Source organism: Cetorhinus maximus, chromosome 23 (genome assembly GCF_964194155.1).
Source record: "Cetorhinus maximus chromosome 23, sCetMax3.hap1.1, whole genome shotgun sequence".
Lineage (NCBI taxonomy): Eukaryota > Metazoa > Chordata > Chondrichthyes > Lamniformes > Cetorhinidae > Cetorhinus > Cetorhinus maximus.
In genome coordinates, this window is record NC_135901.1 from 17653150 (window position 1) to 17667978 (window position 14829).

Genomic DNA, 14829 nt, shown 5'->3' on the forward strand with positions numbered 1-14829 from the left:
TAATGTCGGTGTTGAAAAATAAGAAAGATCAAGCTCCATCTTCTACCATCCGCATCCTGCAATAATGGAGCTTTTGGCCAATCTGTGTAATGACTCTGTTCCAATAAGTCACAGAAGACACAGTTGCTCTGCAATGCCTTGCATTTTAATGGGAATTTTCAGATATTTTTACTGCTATTAGATTGGGTTGTGGACTATACCGTCTTCACTTTTCCCTGTTGATCTAATCCAGGAGCGGTGATATATTTAGAAGGACTTGGTCTGTAAGAGACAGTCAATGTGAGACCGATAATGGAACATTTTTATGTTAATGTCTAGTGACACATGATCATTTTCCCAGTGAGTCAGTTTGTAAAAAAAACTCAAATAATCACAGCTACTGCAGCTGATCCTCTTGCTGCAATTTGATAATAAAGGAATCAGGGATCAGTCCCACCCAGCTGGACAACAATGAAGAGGCATTGAAGGAATTTATGTTTTAATTCATTTATGGGATGTGGCTAGGCCAGCATTTATTCACCATCGCTATGGATGGTTTGGTCAATGGTGTCAAAGACTGTAGATGGGCCAAGAAGGACAAAGGACAATGAGGGAGAGTTTACCTTGGTTACATTGGATGCAGTTTAGGACGATGAGAAGAGCTACTTCGATAATGTGGCAGAGGCAGAAATCTTATGTGTCGAGGGGCCAAATGGCCTACTTCTGCTCTTATTTCATATGTTCAGATTCAAAAATGGAATTCCAAAAAGATGGGCAGGATTTGGGAGGTGTCAACACATTTCAGGACTTTGAAGGGGAAAGGGAGCTTGGAGTGGTTTGCAAGGATGGTGGGATCAATGGTTGATTTTATTGAGGAGGGGGTGATAATGTCAGATTTGAAGGAGAGAGGAGCAGTGCCTGAAGAGAGAGAACTGTTAACAATGTTAATGAACATGGGAAGCTTGGAGATCAACAAATGAGTGAAAATAGGGCTGGGGTAGCAGGAGATGGGTCTCATGGCAAAGCTAAGTGCTGAGAAGGAACGAGGGGACATGGGAGAGAAACTACAGAAAGATGTACGTTCAGGGCGAGGGGGGAACATTCAAGGTTAATTGGACTGGTGATCTAGTGGAAGGGAGGGAGGCAGCAGAGGCAGCTGATCAAATTGTTTCAATCTTAGTGACAAAGAAACTCCATGAGCTTCTCACACTTGTTGGCAATGAGGATGGAGGAGACAGGGGAGAGGGAGAGCCCTTCAAAAGGAACTAACTTGTCTCAGAGATACTAAAAAGACTCAACACACTGTATTTAACACAAAGCTGCTGATTTGAATTTTATCCACAATATTATGCCCTATAACTGGGCTGGAGTTTATTAACATCAGCAGAAACAGACCCCAATAAACATAGTTCAGTTCTGTTTGTGATTAACAGCAAAATCCAATCACAATAGTTACTTGTGAATTCCCTGGTGTGCCAGTAGGTGGGATGATGAGTGAATCCCTTCCCACACTCAGAACAGATGAATGGCCTCTCACCAGTCTGAAGAACTGGTGTTTCAGTGGGCTGGAAGTGTATTCAAAATCATGAGGGGTCTGGACAGGGTTGATGGGGAGAATCTGATGAGATCCCCCTTCTGAAAGGATCTAAAACGAGAGGGCACAGATTTAAAGTAGTTGGTAAAAGAAGCAAAAGTGACACGAGGAAAACCTTCTTCACGCAGTGAGTGGTTAAGGTCTGGAATGCACTGCCTGGGAGTGTGGTGGAGGCAGGTTCAATTGAAGCATTCAAAAGGGAATTAGACTGTTATCGGAAAAGGAAGAACATGCAGGTTTATAGGTAGAAGGCGGGAGAGCGGCTCTAAATCAAATGACCATTCAAAGAGCCGGTGCAGTCACGATGGGCTGAATGGCCTCCTTTTGAGCTGAAACAAATCTGTGCCTCCCGGCCACTTCGGAGGCTGAGGATGTTTCTCCTTATGGGAGAGACGACAACTAGGGGCCACTGTTTAAAAATAAGGGGTCTCCCATTTAGGACAGAGATGAGGAGAAATTTGTCTTCTCACAGGGTCGTCTATTGTGGAATTCTCTTCACCAGAAAGCAGTGGAGGCTACTGAATAATTTTGAGGTTGAGTTAATTCTTGATTGACAGGGAATCAGAGATTATGGGGGTAGACAGGAAAGTAGAGTTGGGGCCTCAATCAGATCAGCTATGATCTTATCACATGGCTGAGCAGGCTCACAGGCCTGAATGGCCAACACCTGCTCCTAATTCATATGATTAACTGCTTTCTACCACAAGGCCTTTCACTGGGAGGGCCACTGTAGATTTCATCCTCTAGCTCCAAGCCAGGCAAATCTTCCAGCTTCTTTTCCCTCATAAACTCCAAGTGAGCTGCAAAATACACAAGCCCAGATGTGCAACTGCCTTCTGTGGGAAACACCCAGATAAATTAAACTTCTAACTCCAACAGCCCATCTCCATGGCAACGTGGCATGCTTTGGGCGATTCCAAACAGAAATGCATGAATATCTTTTTCCATCCATACAGCATTTTATTTTATGATCCATATGAAATGTGCAATAGATATTCGCAACAAGCCTCAAAGAGCATCAGCCCACTGGAAACAAAGTTGTGAGACCGGCCAGTCCAGCAGAAAGGGATCCTCCCACTTCACCAACTGTCAGGATGAACATGGTTCAGTTCTGGATGTGATTAACAGCAGCAATAAGATCAGAATCCAATCGTTGTGATCACTTGTGAGCACGCTGGTGTGTCTGCAGATGGGATGACTGAGTGAATCCCTTCCCACACACAGAGCAGATGAAAGGCCTCTCCCCGGTGTGAACTCGCTGGTGCCTCTGCAGGCTGGATAATCGAGTGAATCCCTTCCCACACTGAGAGCAGAGGAATGACCTCTCCCCAGTGTGAAGTTGCTGGTGTAGCAGCAGGTTGGATGACTGGGTGAAACCCTTCCCACACACAGAGCAGGTGAACGGCCTCTCCCCGGTGTGGACTCGCTGATGTGTCTGCAAGTTGAATAACCGAGTGAATCCTTTCCCACAATGAGAGCAGGTGAATGGCCTCTCCCCGGTGTGAACTTCCTGGTGTGTTAGCAGGTTGGATAACTGGGTGAATCCCTTCCCACACTCAGAGCAGGTGAACGGCCTCTCTCCAGTGTGAACTCGCTGGTGTCTCAGCAGGGTTGATGAATCACTGAATCTCTTGCCACACTGAGAGCAGGTGAATGGCCTCTCCACTGCATGAACTCGCTGATGTGCGTGCAGCTGCCATGAACCACTGAATGCCTTCCCACACTCAGAGCAGGTGAATGGCCTCTCCCCAGTGTGACTGCGTTGATGAATTTCCAATGCAGACGGGCATCGGAATCCCTTCCCACAATCCCTACATTTCCATGGTTTCTCCATGGTGCGAGTACCCTTGTGTCTCTCCAGGTTTGACAATCAGTTGAAGCCTCGCTCAAACACACAACCCCTGTGCGGTCTCCCCGGCTGTGAAAGCTGCAATGTTTCTTCAGACTGTATAACAGTTCATAGCTCCTTCCAAAGCCAGTGCATTGGAATACACTCACTCGGGTGTGTGAGAATCGGTGCTTTTCCAGTCACACTGATGTTTCAAATACTTTGAAGCAGACATAACAGACAAATATTTCTTCTAGGTTCAAAGGCTGCTGATATTCAGATCCCGATGAATCGAGTGGCTCTGCCAGATCTTGACGTGACCTTTGGTTTGAGCTTTCTGACTGCAAATCATCCCCTTCTAACGTCCTGTAAAAGGAGTTTACAAAAGTCATCACAGAAAGTCTGCGATAGAAATTCAGAACAGACAATTCTAGTTTCTATGGAACATTCTTTCCCCTCTCATTCCCCAAAAGCTGTAAATCTCCATTCCCAACATGCTCCCTGCATTTTGAGCTCTCAGGAATGTTCAGACAGATTCAAAATGTTAGCTCTGTTTCTCACTCCACATATGCTGCCAGACCTGCTGAGTTTTTTGCACCATTTTCTGTTTTTACTCCCTTCATTCTCACTCTGTTATATCTCATTTATACACTCCCAATTCTCCTGAAGGAGCCAAAAAGATTGTAATACTTGATTAGCGATACAGAGGGGATTTGAGGAAGAACTTTATTTAGACAGCGAGTAGTCATGGCCTGGAATTCGATGCCTATGAGGATGGCAGAACCGGAGATGATCAATGGTTTCAAAATGAAATTGGATAGGGAGTTGAAAGAAAAACTTTCAGGGGAACGAGGATACAGATGGAGAATGGGACTCACTGGATTACTCTACAGAATGTCAGCATGGATCTGAGTTTCCAATTGGACACCATCTGTGCTGTAATGAGTCTATGACCGGAAATATATAATGCAGCTACAGTATTATTACAGGACTAGAAATAATAATAAATGAACTTTAATACAGAATAATAAATAACTAGACATTTCTCTGTTGTTACGATCCCTGTGGAAACCAATAACCTTAAAATATACAAATTCCCAGACAACCCCAACGGAATAAACAGAAGGACAAGGTTTTATTTTTTAAAAACGATGCCGGTAACAATCAAACTAAATTCAACATAAATGAAGCCTGCATTAACAGACAAATAGCATTTCAATAGACCGGATAAATATGACTTTAAACAGCTGGAGCATCAGCCTGGTCCACAAAATCACCAGCATTTCCCCCCTCAGCATATTTGGCACTAATTCCAGTTACAGAGTCCCACAACTCTCTGTACTTCCCAGGGGAAGGAAAGAAAGTGATTTACTCACAGATGTTGGACCGAGGAAGAAGTTTTAATGTTTATGAACCTAAACACAAATGCTGTGCCGTTTAAAATCAAATTGCATTGGAAGAAAATGAGAAGACATTTTACACAGTCCCCTCCCCACTCCCATAGCTGGCAGCCCAGCACGCAGGCGCAGAAAGCGCTTTCTGTCCGGAGCAGGCGCAGTGCGGCTGCCGTCAGCGGTCGCTCTCGATCTCTTTTTGGAGAAGCCAGTCGCCGTAGACAGAGGGGGAATTCGCTGAGCGGCTTCTCGCTCTGGCCGGAGCCGTCAGCCTGGAAACTTTGGCTCGAGGAGGTTAGGGGGATGGGGAACAATGGGTGGGGCTACCGTGTCCGCGCGCCTGGTCTGCAAACTGGAACCCGAGGACGTCACCGCGGAGCACAGTCAGTCCTATTGGCTGATTCAGGCGTCACAATGATTCAGAGGAGCGTTCCCAGTTCACATTGAGAGCACTGGACTTGATGGTCAAACTCTCTCCACCGAACACGCGCTCGGGTTACTCTCCCTCATTGTGGTCGGACCGAGGTTAACCAATGGGAGGAGCTGGACGACCGGAAGGTGGATGGTCCTCCAACCAATCAGAGCGCGGGCACTGTCGCATTGCCGACACGGAGTTTCCCCCATTGTTTGCGGATGTTGGACAATGAGCTTTTAAATCTGTCCATTACTGCCCAGCAAAGCTGCTGATGCTGCTTCTCTCTCTGAATGAGGATTTAGCTTCTCACACACGAAAACTTTCTCCCCAGTCCCGTGTCAAATATCTGTGAGTAAAACACTTTCTTTTTCTCCCCCTTTCCATTTCTTTTCTAATTCTGGGTTTAAATTGTTGACCTGCAGGAACTGAAGGGAAAGGAAGAGGGTGCAGACTGTGGAAAGGTTGACCCAGGTCTCTCTTTCTCTCTCGCTCTCTCTTAAAGACGTTGACACCCTTTACTCCCTCAGCTTGACACATTTATTTGTCTGGCTAAAAGGATAGCCTCTTTCCTAGTATTTCCAATAAAATAGGCGGATTCCCCAGGAGATGCCTGACATTTAAGCTGGCAGTAAACTAATATAGGGCAGAGATATGTCGAATGTTTTTATATGGTAAATATTTGATATATTTTTTGTTGACCGATAATAACTTTCATTTATAAATATGTCTAGTCTTGTAATATAGTACTCTAGCTACCGTTATATATTTCCAGTTATCGAGTCATTACAGCACAGGAATGCATTCAGCAACTCAAGTCCATGCTGACTCTCTCTAGAGCCATCCATCCCATTCTCCCTCTCTACCCCGTTCTCCTACAAGTTTATTTCCTTCAAGTGTCCACCAATTTCATTTTGAAATCACTGATCATCGCGAGTTCCTCCACCCTTGTAGGCAGTGAGTTCCAGGTCATGCACATTCGCTCCTAAATAAAGCTCTTCCTTGCATCCTCTCTGTATCTTTAATCAAGTAATGCCAGTGTATATTATGCACATTTTAAATCCAGTAATGTATACATATATATATAGCCTGCATAATGATTTCAAAGGCCCCTGTGCCCTGGACAGGAAGCAGTGCACATGGATCTGCTGATCAGCATGAAATGGCACCTTCAGGAGATTTGGGAGTTACAGCAAAGTGAGAATGGAGGGACTGTGTGTGGGACAGAGAGCTACTGCTTCTGGGGAATATGAGAGAAAGAATGTTCCGTAGAAACTAGAATTATGTGTTGTGAATTTTTATCCTGCACTGACAATGATAACTTTTGTAAACTCCTTTTACAGGATATTAGGAGAGGACTTGTATCTGGGAAACTCAAACCAAATATCGCATCAAGATCTGACAGAGTTATTGGATTCATCAGGACCTGAATATCATCAGCCCTTTGAATGTGGAAGGAGAAATGTTCCCCTGTTCTGTCTGTGGGAAAACATTTCAAGCATCAGTGTGACTGGAAAAGCAATGAGACACAGACAACTGAGTGACAGTGCTCCAGTGCACTGACTGTGAAAAGAGCTTTAAACAGTTATACAGTCTGAAACAACATTACGCCATTCACAGCCGGGAGAGATTGTACACACGTTCTGTGTGAAGATGAGGTTTCAACTGAGCGGTTAACCTGGAGGGACACAAGGACACCTGCATCATGGAGAAACCGTACAAATGTGGGGACTGTGGGAAGGGATTCTGCACCCCATCTGCGCTGGAAACTCATCAACGCATTCACACTGGGGAGAGGCCTTTCACCTGCTCTGAGTGTGGGAAAGCATTCACTCAGTCATCCACCCTGCTGAAACACCAGCGAGTTCACTCCGGGGAGAGGCCTTTCGTCTGCTCTGAATGTGGGAAGGGATTCAGTAATTCATCTCACCTGCTGACACACAAGCGAGTTCACACTGGGGAGAGGCCATTTATCTGCTCTGAGTGTGGGAAGGCATTCACTCAGTCATCCAACCTGATGATGCACCAGCGAGTTCACACCAGAGAGAGGCCATTCACCTGCTCTGAGTGTGGGAAGAGATTCAGCGATTCATCTGCCCTCCTGACACACCAGCGGGTTCACACCGGGGAGAAGCCTTTCATCTGCTCTACATGTGGGAAGGGATTCCCTCAGTCATCCAACCTGCTGACACACCAGTGAGTTCACACCGGGGAGAGGCCTTTCATCTGCTCCGAGTGTGGGAAAGGATTCACTCAATTATCCCACCTGCAGACACACCAACATGTTCACAATGGGAAGAGGCCATTCACCTGCTCTGGATGTGGGAAAGGATTCATTCAGTCATGCAACCTGGTGATGCATCAGCGAGTTCATACCAGGGAGAGACCGTCCATCTGCTCTGAATGTGGGAAGGGATTCAGAGATTCGTCCACCCTGCTGAGACACCAGCGAATTCACACTGGTGAGAGGCCATTCACCTGCTCTATGTGTGGGAAGGGTTTCAGTCAGTTATCCAGTCTGCTGAGACACCGGCGAGTTCACAAGTAATTACAGGGGTTGGGTTTTGCCGTTATTGCTGCTGTTAATCACATCCAGGACTGAACCATGTTCATTCTGACAGTTGGTGAAGGGGAGGATTGGAGATGTACTAGAATGGTGCCAGGGATGAAGGGGCTTGGAGGAAGATTCGGTCATGGTTTTCAACAGAAAATTGGATCATTATCTGAAGGGGAAAAATTGACAGGATTATGTGGAAAAGGTAGCGGAATGACACTATGTTCGCTGCTCTTGCAGAGGGCTGGCACAGACACAATGGGCTGAATAGCCTCTCTTCAGTGTTGTAACCATTCCATCATTCTAGAACACCAGCGAGATGATTTTATTCAACACAGCATGACAGTGGGTCGCACTCTTACCTCTGAGTCAGGAGGTGCTGTGTTCGAATCCCCAACCCAGAGACTCAAGCCCCCAGAATCCACGGCTGACACCTCCGGTGCCAGTTATGAGGGAGAGCTGACCTGTCGGAGGGACCGTCTTTCCAGTGAGACATTAACCCGAGAACCCCGTCTGCCCTCTCAGGTGTATGTAAAAGATTCAATGGCCACAACTGGAAGGAGAGCACGAGGGGGAGGAGATCTCCCCTGGTGTCCTGGTGCCTGATATTTATCCCTCAATCAACATCAGTGAAAACAGACACTCTGGCCATTGCCGTCTGTGGGAGCTTGCTGTGCACAAATTGGTTGCCACGTTTCCTACAGTGTGACCACATTTCAGAAAGCGTTTCATTGGCAGTGGAACACTTTGAGACTCCCTGAGGTGGTGGAAGGTGCTATATAAATGCAAGTTTATTTTTAAATCAACACGCTCCTATTCTTACAGGCAGATTGTCCAGCAGGAGCAGGAGCCAGCTGACCTGAGGCTGGGGGGAGGGGCAGTGCAAGAACTCCCAGTGTGGACCAATCTGCTTCCCTCCAGAAGCCACTGAATACATTGTGGGAACTGGCTATTTAAAGGGGATGCCTTATCTTACTCGTCTGAGAATCCACCCCTTTCCCCCTGTGAAATACTGGCAGACAATAGATTTTGGGGCTGGTCAATGTACTGAGAGTATCTCTGCCATTGAAGATGTTTGTCTGTAAACAATTGATCTCACAAATTAATGGATGGATTTACTGAAACTTGGTACACCGACCATGCAAGAACTGTCCTATCTTTGGTGTAGTTCCGGATCCTGGAATTTTTTTGAAGGATCCGTTCATATTGGGAGAGCAGGAGAATTGACTTTTTCTTTTCAATTGTTGTGGTTTGTTTTATTTCGAATGGCGATTGCTTTGGAATGTTGTGGATTGTCTCCGCTGCTGGGGTGGAATTTATCACAGCTGTCAAAATATCAGCAGAGTTTTCAGAGCAGGTTGTTGGCTGTGGATTAGCCTAAGGCTTCCTCGGTCTTAATAAAAACGTTTATTTTTTCAGCTTGTCCTTACAGAGAATGTTTTCATCCCTGTTTGTTTGTCTGTCTGTCTGTAACAATATATCTTAAAAACTAATGGATAGATTTTAACAAAACGTGGTACACGAATAGGCTATGGCCATAGGAAGAAATGATTAGATGTAGTGAACATGCAAACTGGATCCAGGCACTGGATTTTTCATATTCAAATACTGGGCCCTGTTTTCTGCACACAAAAGGAATTTGTTCCAAGCATTTTGCCTTTTTAATTAAACAGGAGTTTAGGGGACAATTGTTCCTTGATGCATTCCCCATGGCAACATCTCAACCAATCAGAATTGACTTGCCATTTCTGAATTTGAACAAAAGCTTGGGGTAACTGTTCCCTGGTGCATTCTCCATGGCAATGCCATGACAACCAATTAGCACCCTGTTTCTCAGACAGTTTAAACTGTTGTTCCCTTTGACATTTGGTATTCTTGCATCTATCCTGATGAGTGCAAGACGAAAAGCTTTGACAGCATGTCTCTTTTTTCAGCAATATTCAAATATTTAAAAGGATTTGATAACATTAGGAGATTGGTTGAAATAACATTTTTTTCTCCCCAACAATTTATTGTAAACAAGAACAACAAATTGGCTGAAAAGTCACATATGCTTGCGCTAGCAAATTGGTTAATTTTAGTGGTAAATGTTCACGATCCAGACCATTTCCGTATTGAAAAATAAGTTATGTACATGTAGTTAAAAATTCTATTTATGAAATCACACAAACGATCGTTTCTGCTTACTGCGCAAAGGTAAAGGATTGTACAGGCATCAGCTAATCCCACACTCCCAATAAAGTATATAGTCTGGTGTCAGCTGATTATATAATCAGAAAAATGCTGAAAGTAATCTTATGACATCATCACAATAGAATGTGATGACATCAGCGGATTACACAATGGAAAGGTTTGATGTCAGCTCAATCTTAGACATAAGTAGTGTAATGGGAAATGTACAGAACTGGACCAGTTTTCTTCAGTCGACAAACTCTGCTGCCCGTTTCCCAACTCACACTCAGTCCCGTTCACCTATCACCCGCTGTGCTCACTGACCAACACTGGCTCCCACTCAAGCAACACCTCGATTTTAAAATTCTCTTTTTTTTCAAATCCCTCCCCAGCATCCTTTTTTCAAATCACCACATGGTCTCACATCCCCCTCTCCCCATCTCTGTAATCTTCTCCATCCCTAAAACCCTCTGAGATATCTGTGCTTCACTAATTTTGGCCTCTTCAATATCCCCAATTTCAATTGCACAACAACTGGGGGCTTTGCCTTCAGCTGCCTGGGTCCCATGCTCTGGAATTCCCTCCTTAAACCTCTCTGCCCCTTGATCTTTTGTGCTTCTTTAGGAAACTCCTTAAAACCAAGCTACTGGTCATCTCTTTATGTGGCTCGGTGTAAAATTTTGTTTAGTAATGGCACCTGTGAAGCACATGATTAAAGGTGCTATACAAATGCAGGTTGTTTTTGTTGTTGTGGTTTAATTATGTTCAGCGGAGGTTGCTATTGTTAAGCAGTCAAATGCTTTCTTGCTGCCTCCTGAGAGAGCGACAGGAAGGCTGTTGACTACAATTGGCCATGCAATCTTCAATGTTTAAATATACAGAGGATTGGAGACATTGTTATGTCGGTCCCTCAGAACTAAAGAGAAACTTGTCTCTTTAAATATATATACCAGGAAGAGGCTGAAATGAAATCTGACCCTTTTAACCTGCACAAAGACAGGAAGCTCAGATTCACAGGCTGCATGAGTCCATTTGGCTCATCATGCCCATGCCATCTCTTTGAAAGGAATTTCTGATTCATCCAACTGCTCTCCTCTTTCCCTACAGCCCTGCAAATTCTTCCCTTTCAAATATTTACACCTTGGAAATAAATAATTGAATCTGCTTTCAGGCAGATCAGAACAACTCGCTGTGTGAAAAAAATAAAATTTACATAGAAACTAGGAACAGGAGTAGGCCATTCGGCTCCGCCATTCATTATGATCATGGCTGATCATCCAACTCAATAGCCTGCTCCCGCTTTCTTCCCATACCCTTTGATCCCTTTCACCCCAAGAGCTGTATCTAACTCCTTGAAAACATACAATGCTTTGGTCTCAACTACTTTCCGTGGTAACGAATTCCACAGGCTCACCACTCTTTGGGTGAAGAAATTTCTCCTCATCTCAGTCCTAAATGGTCTTCCCCATATCCTCAGACTGTGACCCCTGGTTTTCGACCCCCCCACCATCATCTCACCTGGATCCTTTGCCAATTACCTTAGAGGGACTCACTTTCTGTTAAACAGCCTGCCAATTCCTTTCACCCACTTTCCCTAAAGTGCATAAATCTAATCAAAAGTCCAGCAAAATCAAATATTTTTACTGATAAAATTAATGTAACAGAACATGGTTTAAAAAAACAAAATTACCTGGGGATCAAAGACAACCAGAGTAAAAGGATGTGCACAATGTTCTGGATCCAAATGGTTTCTTTTTGGCCCCTCTGTACCCTGTCCTCATGACTCCCCACTTTGGACACAGGAGCACTGAACCTTGGGGGGGGGGGGGTCACATCACCATCTCTCCCTCCCTGATTGGCTGGAGGCCCATTTCCCAGTCATTCCTCCAGCACCTTCCTGTCTCTCTCTATTAGTGCGACGTCAGTGGCAGTTTCCCAACTGGGCCACAAGCCCTGTTATTCTCAGCTACATTGAGCCTTCAGCTCCATCGCCTGGCTGTCATTCACATGCGCAATAGAGAGACAGAAAGGCGTAGGAACTCAAATGGGAACTCGAAACTTTGGCTCTAAACCAACACTGTAACATTTGTCAGTCCTGTATGTGTTTTTTATACTAGGGTTTTTATTATTAGATTTAGGTGCTGGAGGCAAAGGGTGGGGGCTTTTAAAGGGTAACTTTCCCTTTCTAAATCTGTATTGTCTATCGTGTCAGCAGTGGCTCAGTGGATCTCACTCTTACTTCTGAGTCAGAAGGTTGTTGGTTCCAGTCCCAATCCAGGGGCCCAAGAACAACAATCAAAATTGACATTCCTGGTGCCAGCACTGAGAGAGTGCTGCACTGTCAGAGCTGCTGTCCTTCAGACGAGCAATACACCAAGGCCCTGTCTGCCCTCTCAGGTGGGCGAAGAAGAACCCACAGCCACTATTTCGAAGAAGGGCAGAAGAGTTATCTCCAGCAGGGACTGGGAGAGAAATCCTGGGCCCCGGTGCTTTTCCTGTTTCCAGGCTCTCAGGCTTCTCCGTGCAACAGAACTTTTAAGGGGCCAGAGAACGAAGACTGAATGGCTCACAGTTGTATCTGTTTGGTCATCAGCAAGTCCGAAGACTCTGCTGATTGCTGCTTCTCACCACAATATATTTTCAATATCTGCAACGCCCCATAACTTTATCACGATATTTCTAACCTCAAAAAACTCAGAAAAAAACAGCAAGATGGAGTGGGATAACAGGTAACTGGACAAAAGGATAAGATTGAAGTATATGGAAAAGACTCTTGTGAATTATGTGCAGTAAAACAGGTTACTGATTCACTCTGAGCTCAATCTGCACTCCTGTCCTGGTGATCTCATCCCACAAATCCTGCTCACAGTAAACTTTCACCAGCAACAAAATAAACAGAACTCCAGCCAGGATTCCACCCTCTGTTCGCAAGATAATTATAGATGACAAAGGCCATCGAGTCCTGTTCATCTCACCTATCTCCATACACACATATGTATTAGGAGCAGGAGTAGGTCATTCGCCCCCATGAGCCTGCTCCGCCATTAGATAACATTCTCTACATTTCACCAATGACTACAACTCAAAAGTGCTGAATTGGCTGGAAAGTGATTTAGGACATTGTGAAAGGTGCTATATAAATGTAGGTTTTGTCTTTCTTTCATTATAACTGCATGCAGTGGGCAGAGTGACAGTAGCAATGGTGAAAGTGGAGGCCCAATGCTGATTATTTAAAGATAATTAATCACCGAGCAATCAACTGATGTTAGCAAAGTGGCTACATTTACAAAAACAATTCAAATCTGTACCTAATCTACCCCCAAAACCCCTCTAGCTCCCCTGAACTCCTCCAACCATCCCCCCTTCTCCACCAAACTTCCCTGACCTCCCTCCAAATTTCCCCCAACCCCTTCCAAACTTCCCCAAATCCCTCCAACTTCCCTCCAAACCTTGACCTACCCCTCAACCCCCCTCCAAACTTTCCCCAACTCCCAAACTTCCCCACAACCCCTTTCAAAACCTACCCCCAACCACCCCTCCAACCTACCCACATCCCCCAAACCCCCTCCCACATCCCCCAAACCCCCTCCAAACTTCCCCCAACCCCCTCTAAACATGCCCCCCCTTCCTCCCACCCACCCCTCCCCCCCACCCCCTACCCACAACAGCATCCAATTGGTTGTAAAATTACAGGGATTTGACTGACTATTTCTCAAGCAGGAAAACTCTCAGTTTCTGCTGCTGCTGCTTCTCACCTTCGGGCAGCTTTGTGGTTTCCTGGCAGGCTTTTCAAAAAAATTGGAATTGCAAAGCTGCCTGAAGTTCGAGGCAGCAGCAGCAACTCGTGAAATTGACCTGACACTGACAGACTGGCTTCGAAAATATCAGAACTCTCAGCCTGACAGATCTGTTTTTTAAGCTGGTCTGTCAGGTTTGTAGCTCTGGCTGCTCAGTGAGGATGATGCAAAACTGTTTGAAACAATGAGCCCAGACCACACCTACTCACCTCCCCCACCCATAACATCCCAGGCCCTGCTGTTTGGCACTGTCTGAACCCCACTCTCCCGGGCCTTGATCCCTGGTGTCTTGGGCCAACATTTATCCTTCAGTCAACATAACCACAAACATATCATTTGGGTCATTATCACATTTCTGTTTGTGGGACCTTGCCGTGTGCAAATTGGCTGCCGAGTTTCCTACATTACAACAGTGACTACATTTCAAAAGTGGCTGTAAAAGGCTTTGAAACATCCTGTGGTTGTGAAAGGCGCTATAGAAATGCAAATCCTTGTTTCATTGTCAGCAAATTTGGACACATTACACTCAGTCCCTCATCTAGATCATTCATAAGGATTGAGACCTCATTTTGTGTATGAACCTCCTGGTTGACAGCTTTCCGAATGCTTTTTGAAAGTCCAAATACACCACACACAAGATGAGGAATTATTTGTTTTAAAAACACAGCGAGTTGTTACGATTTGGAATCCACTGCCTCAAAACTGACTGGAAGTAAATTCAACTGTATCGTTCAAAAGGGAACTGGACAGATTCTTGAAAGAAAAAGAAAATTGCAGGGCAATGGGATTAATTGGAAAGAGCCTCCAATTGCCTCCTACTGTGCTCTATGAGCCTCATGTGCATTTAAACGATCTTCAATTGTGGGTGACATATTAAAGCAATCAGTGCCTCCTCTTCTCTGTATGTTTAGTTTAACACTTCAATCTCCCCTTCACATTCTCTGAAGTGGCAGATGGAGTTTAATACAGGGAAAGTTGAGGTGATGTAATTTGGCAGAAGGAACAGGTAGAGGCAACACAGATGTCATGGCACAGTTCCAAAGAGTGAGCAGAGACAGAGGGACCTGGGGGTTCATGTGCAGAGATCTTTGAAGGTGGC

At 45.1% G+C, this 14829-nt stretch overlaps 2 protein-coding genes across 2 annotated transcripts in view; one reads left to right on the forward strand and one right to left on the reverse strand.

Annotated features, from left to right (window-relative positions):
• LOC144697431 (uncharacterized) overlaps window positions 1-14829 on the reverse strand; it is a 101229-nt gene that overhangs the window by 71402 nt on the left and 14998 nt on the right. Inside the window, exon 3 of the mRNA XM_078569408.1 lies at window positions 2745-3201. Within this exon, the coding sequence (XP_078425534.1) occupies window positions 2745-3201 (457 nt within the window). The remainder of the gene's footprint in view (window positions 1-2744; window positions 3202-14829) is intronic.
• Window positions 1-14829, forward strand: part of LOC144697442 (uncharacterized) — a 79305-nt gene that overhangs the window by 32550 nt on the left and 31926 nt on the right. Inside the window, 1 exon segment of the mRNA XM_078569419.1 lies at window positions 6928-7715. Coding sequence (XP_078425545.1) covers window positions 6928-7715 — 788 coding nt within the window.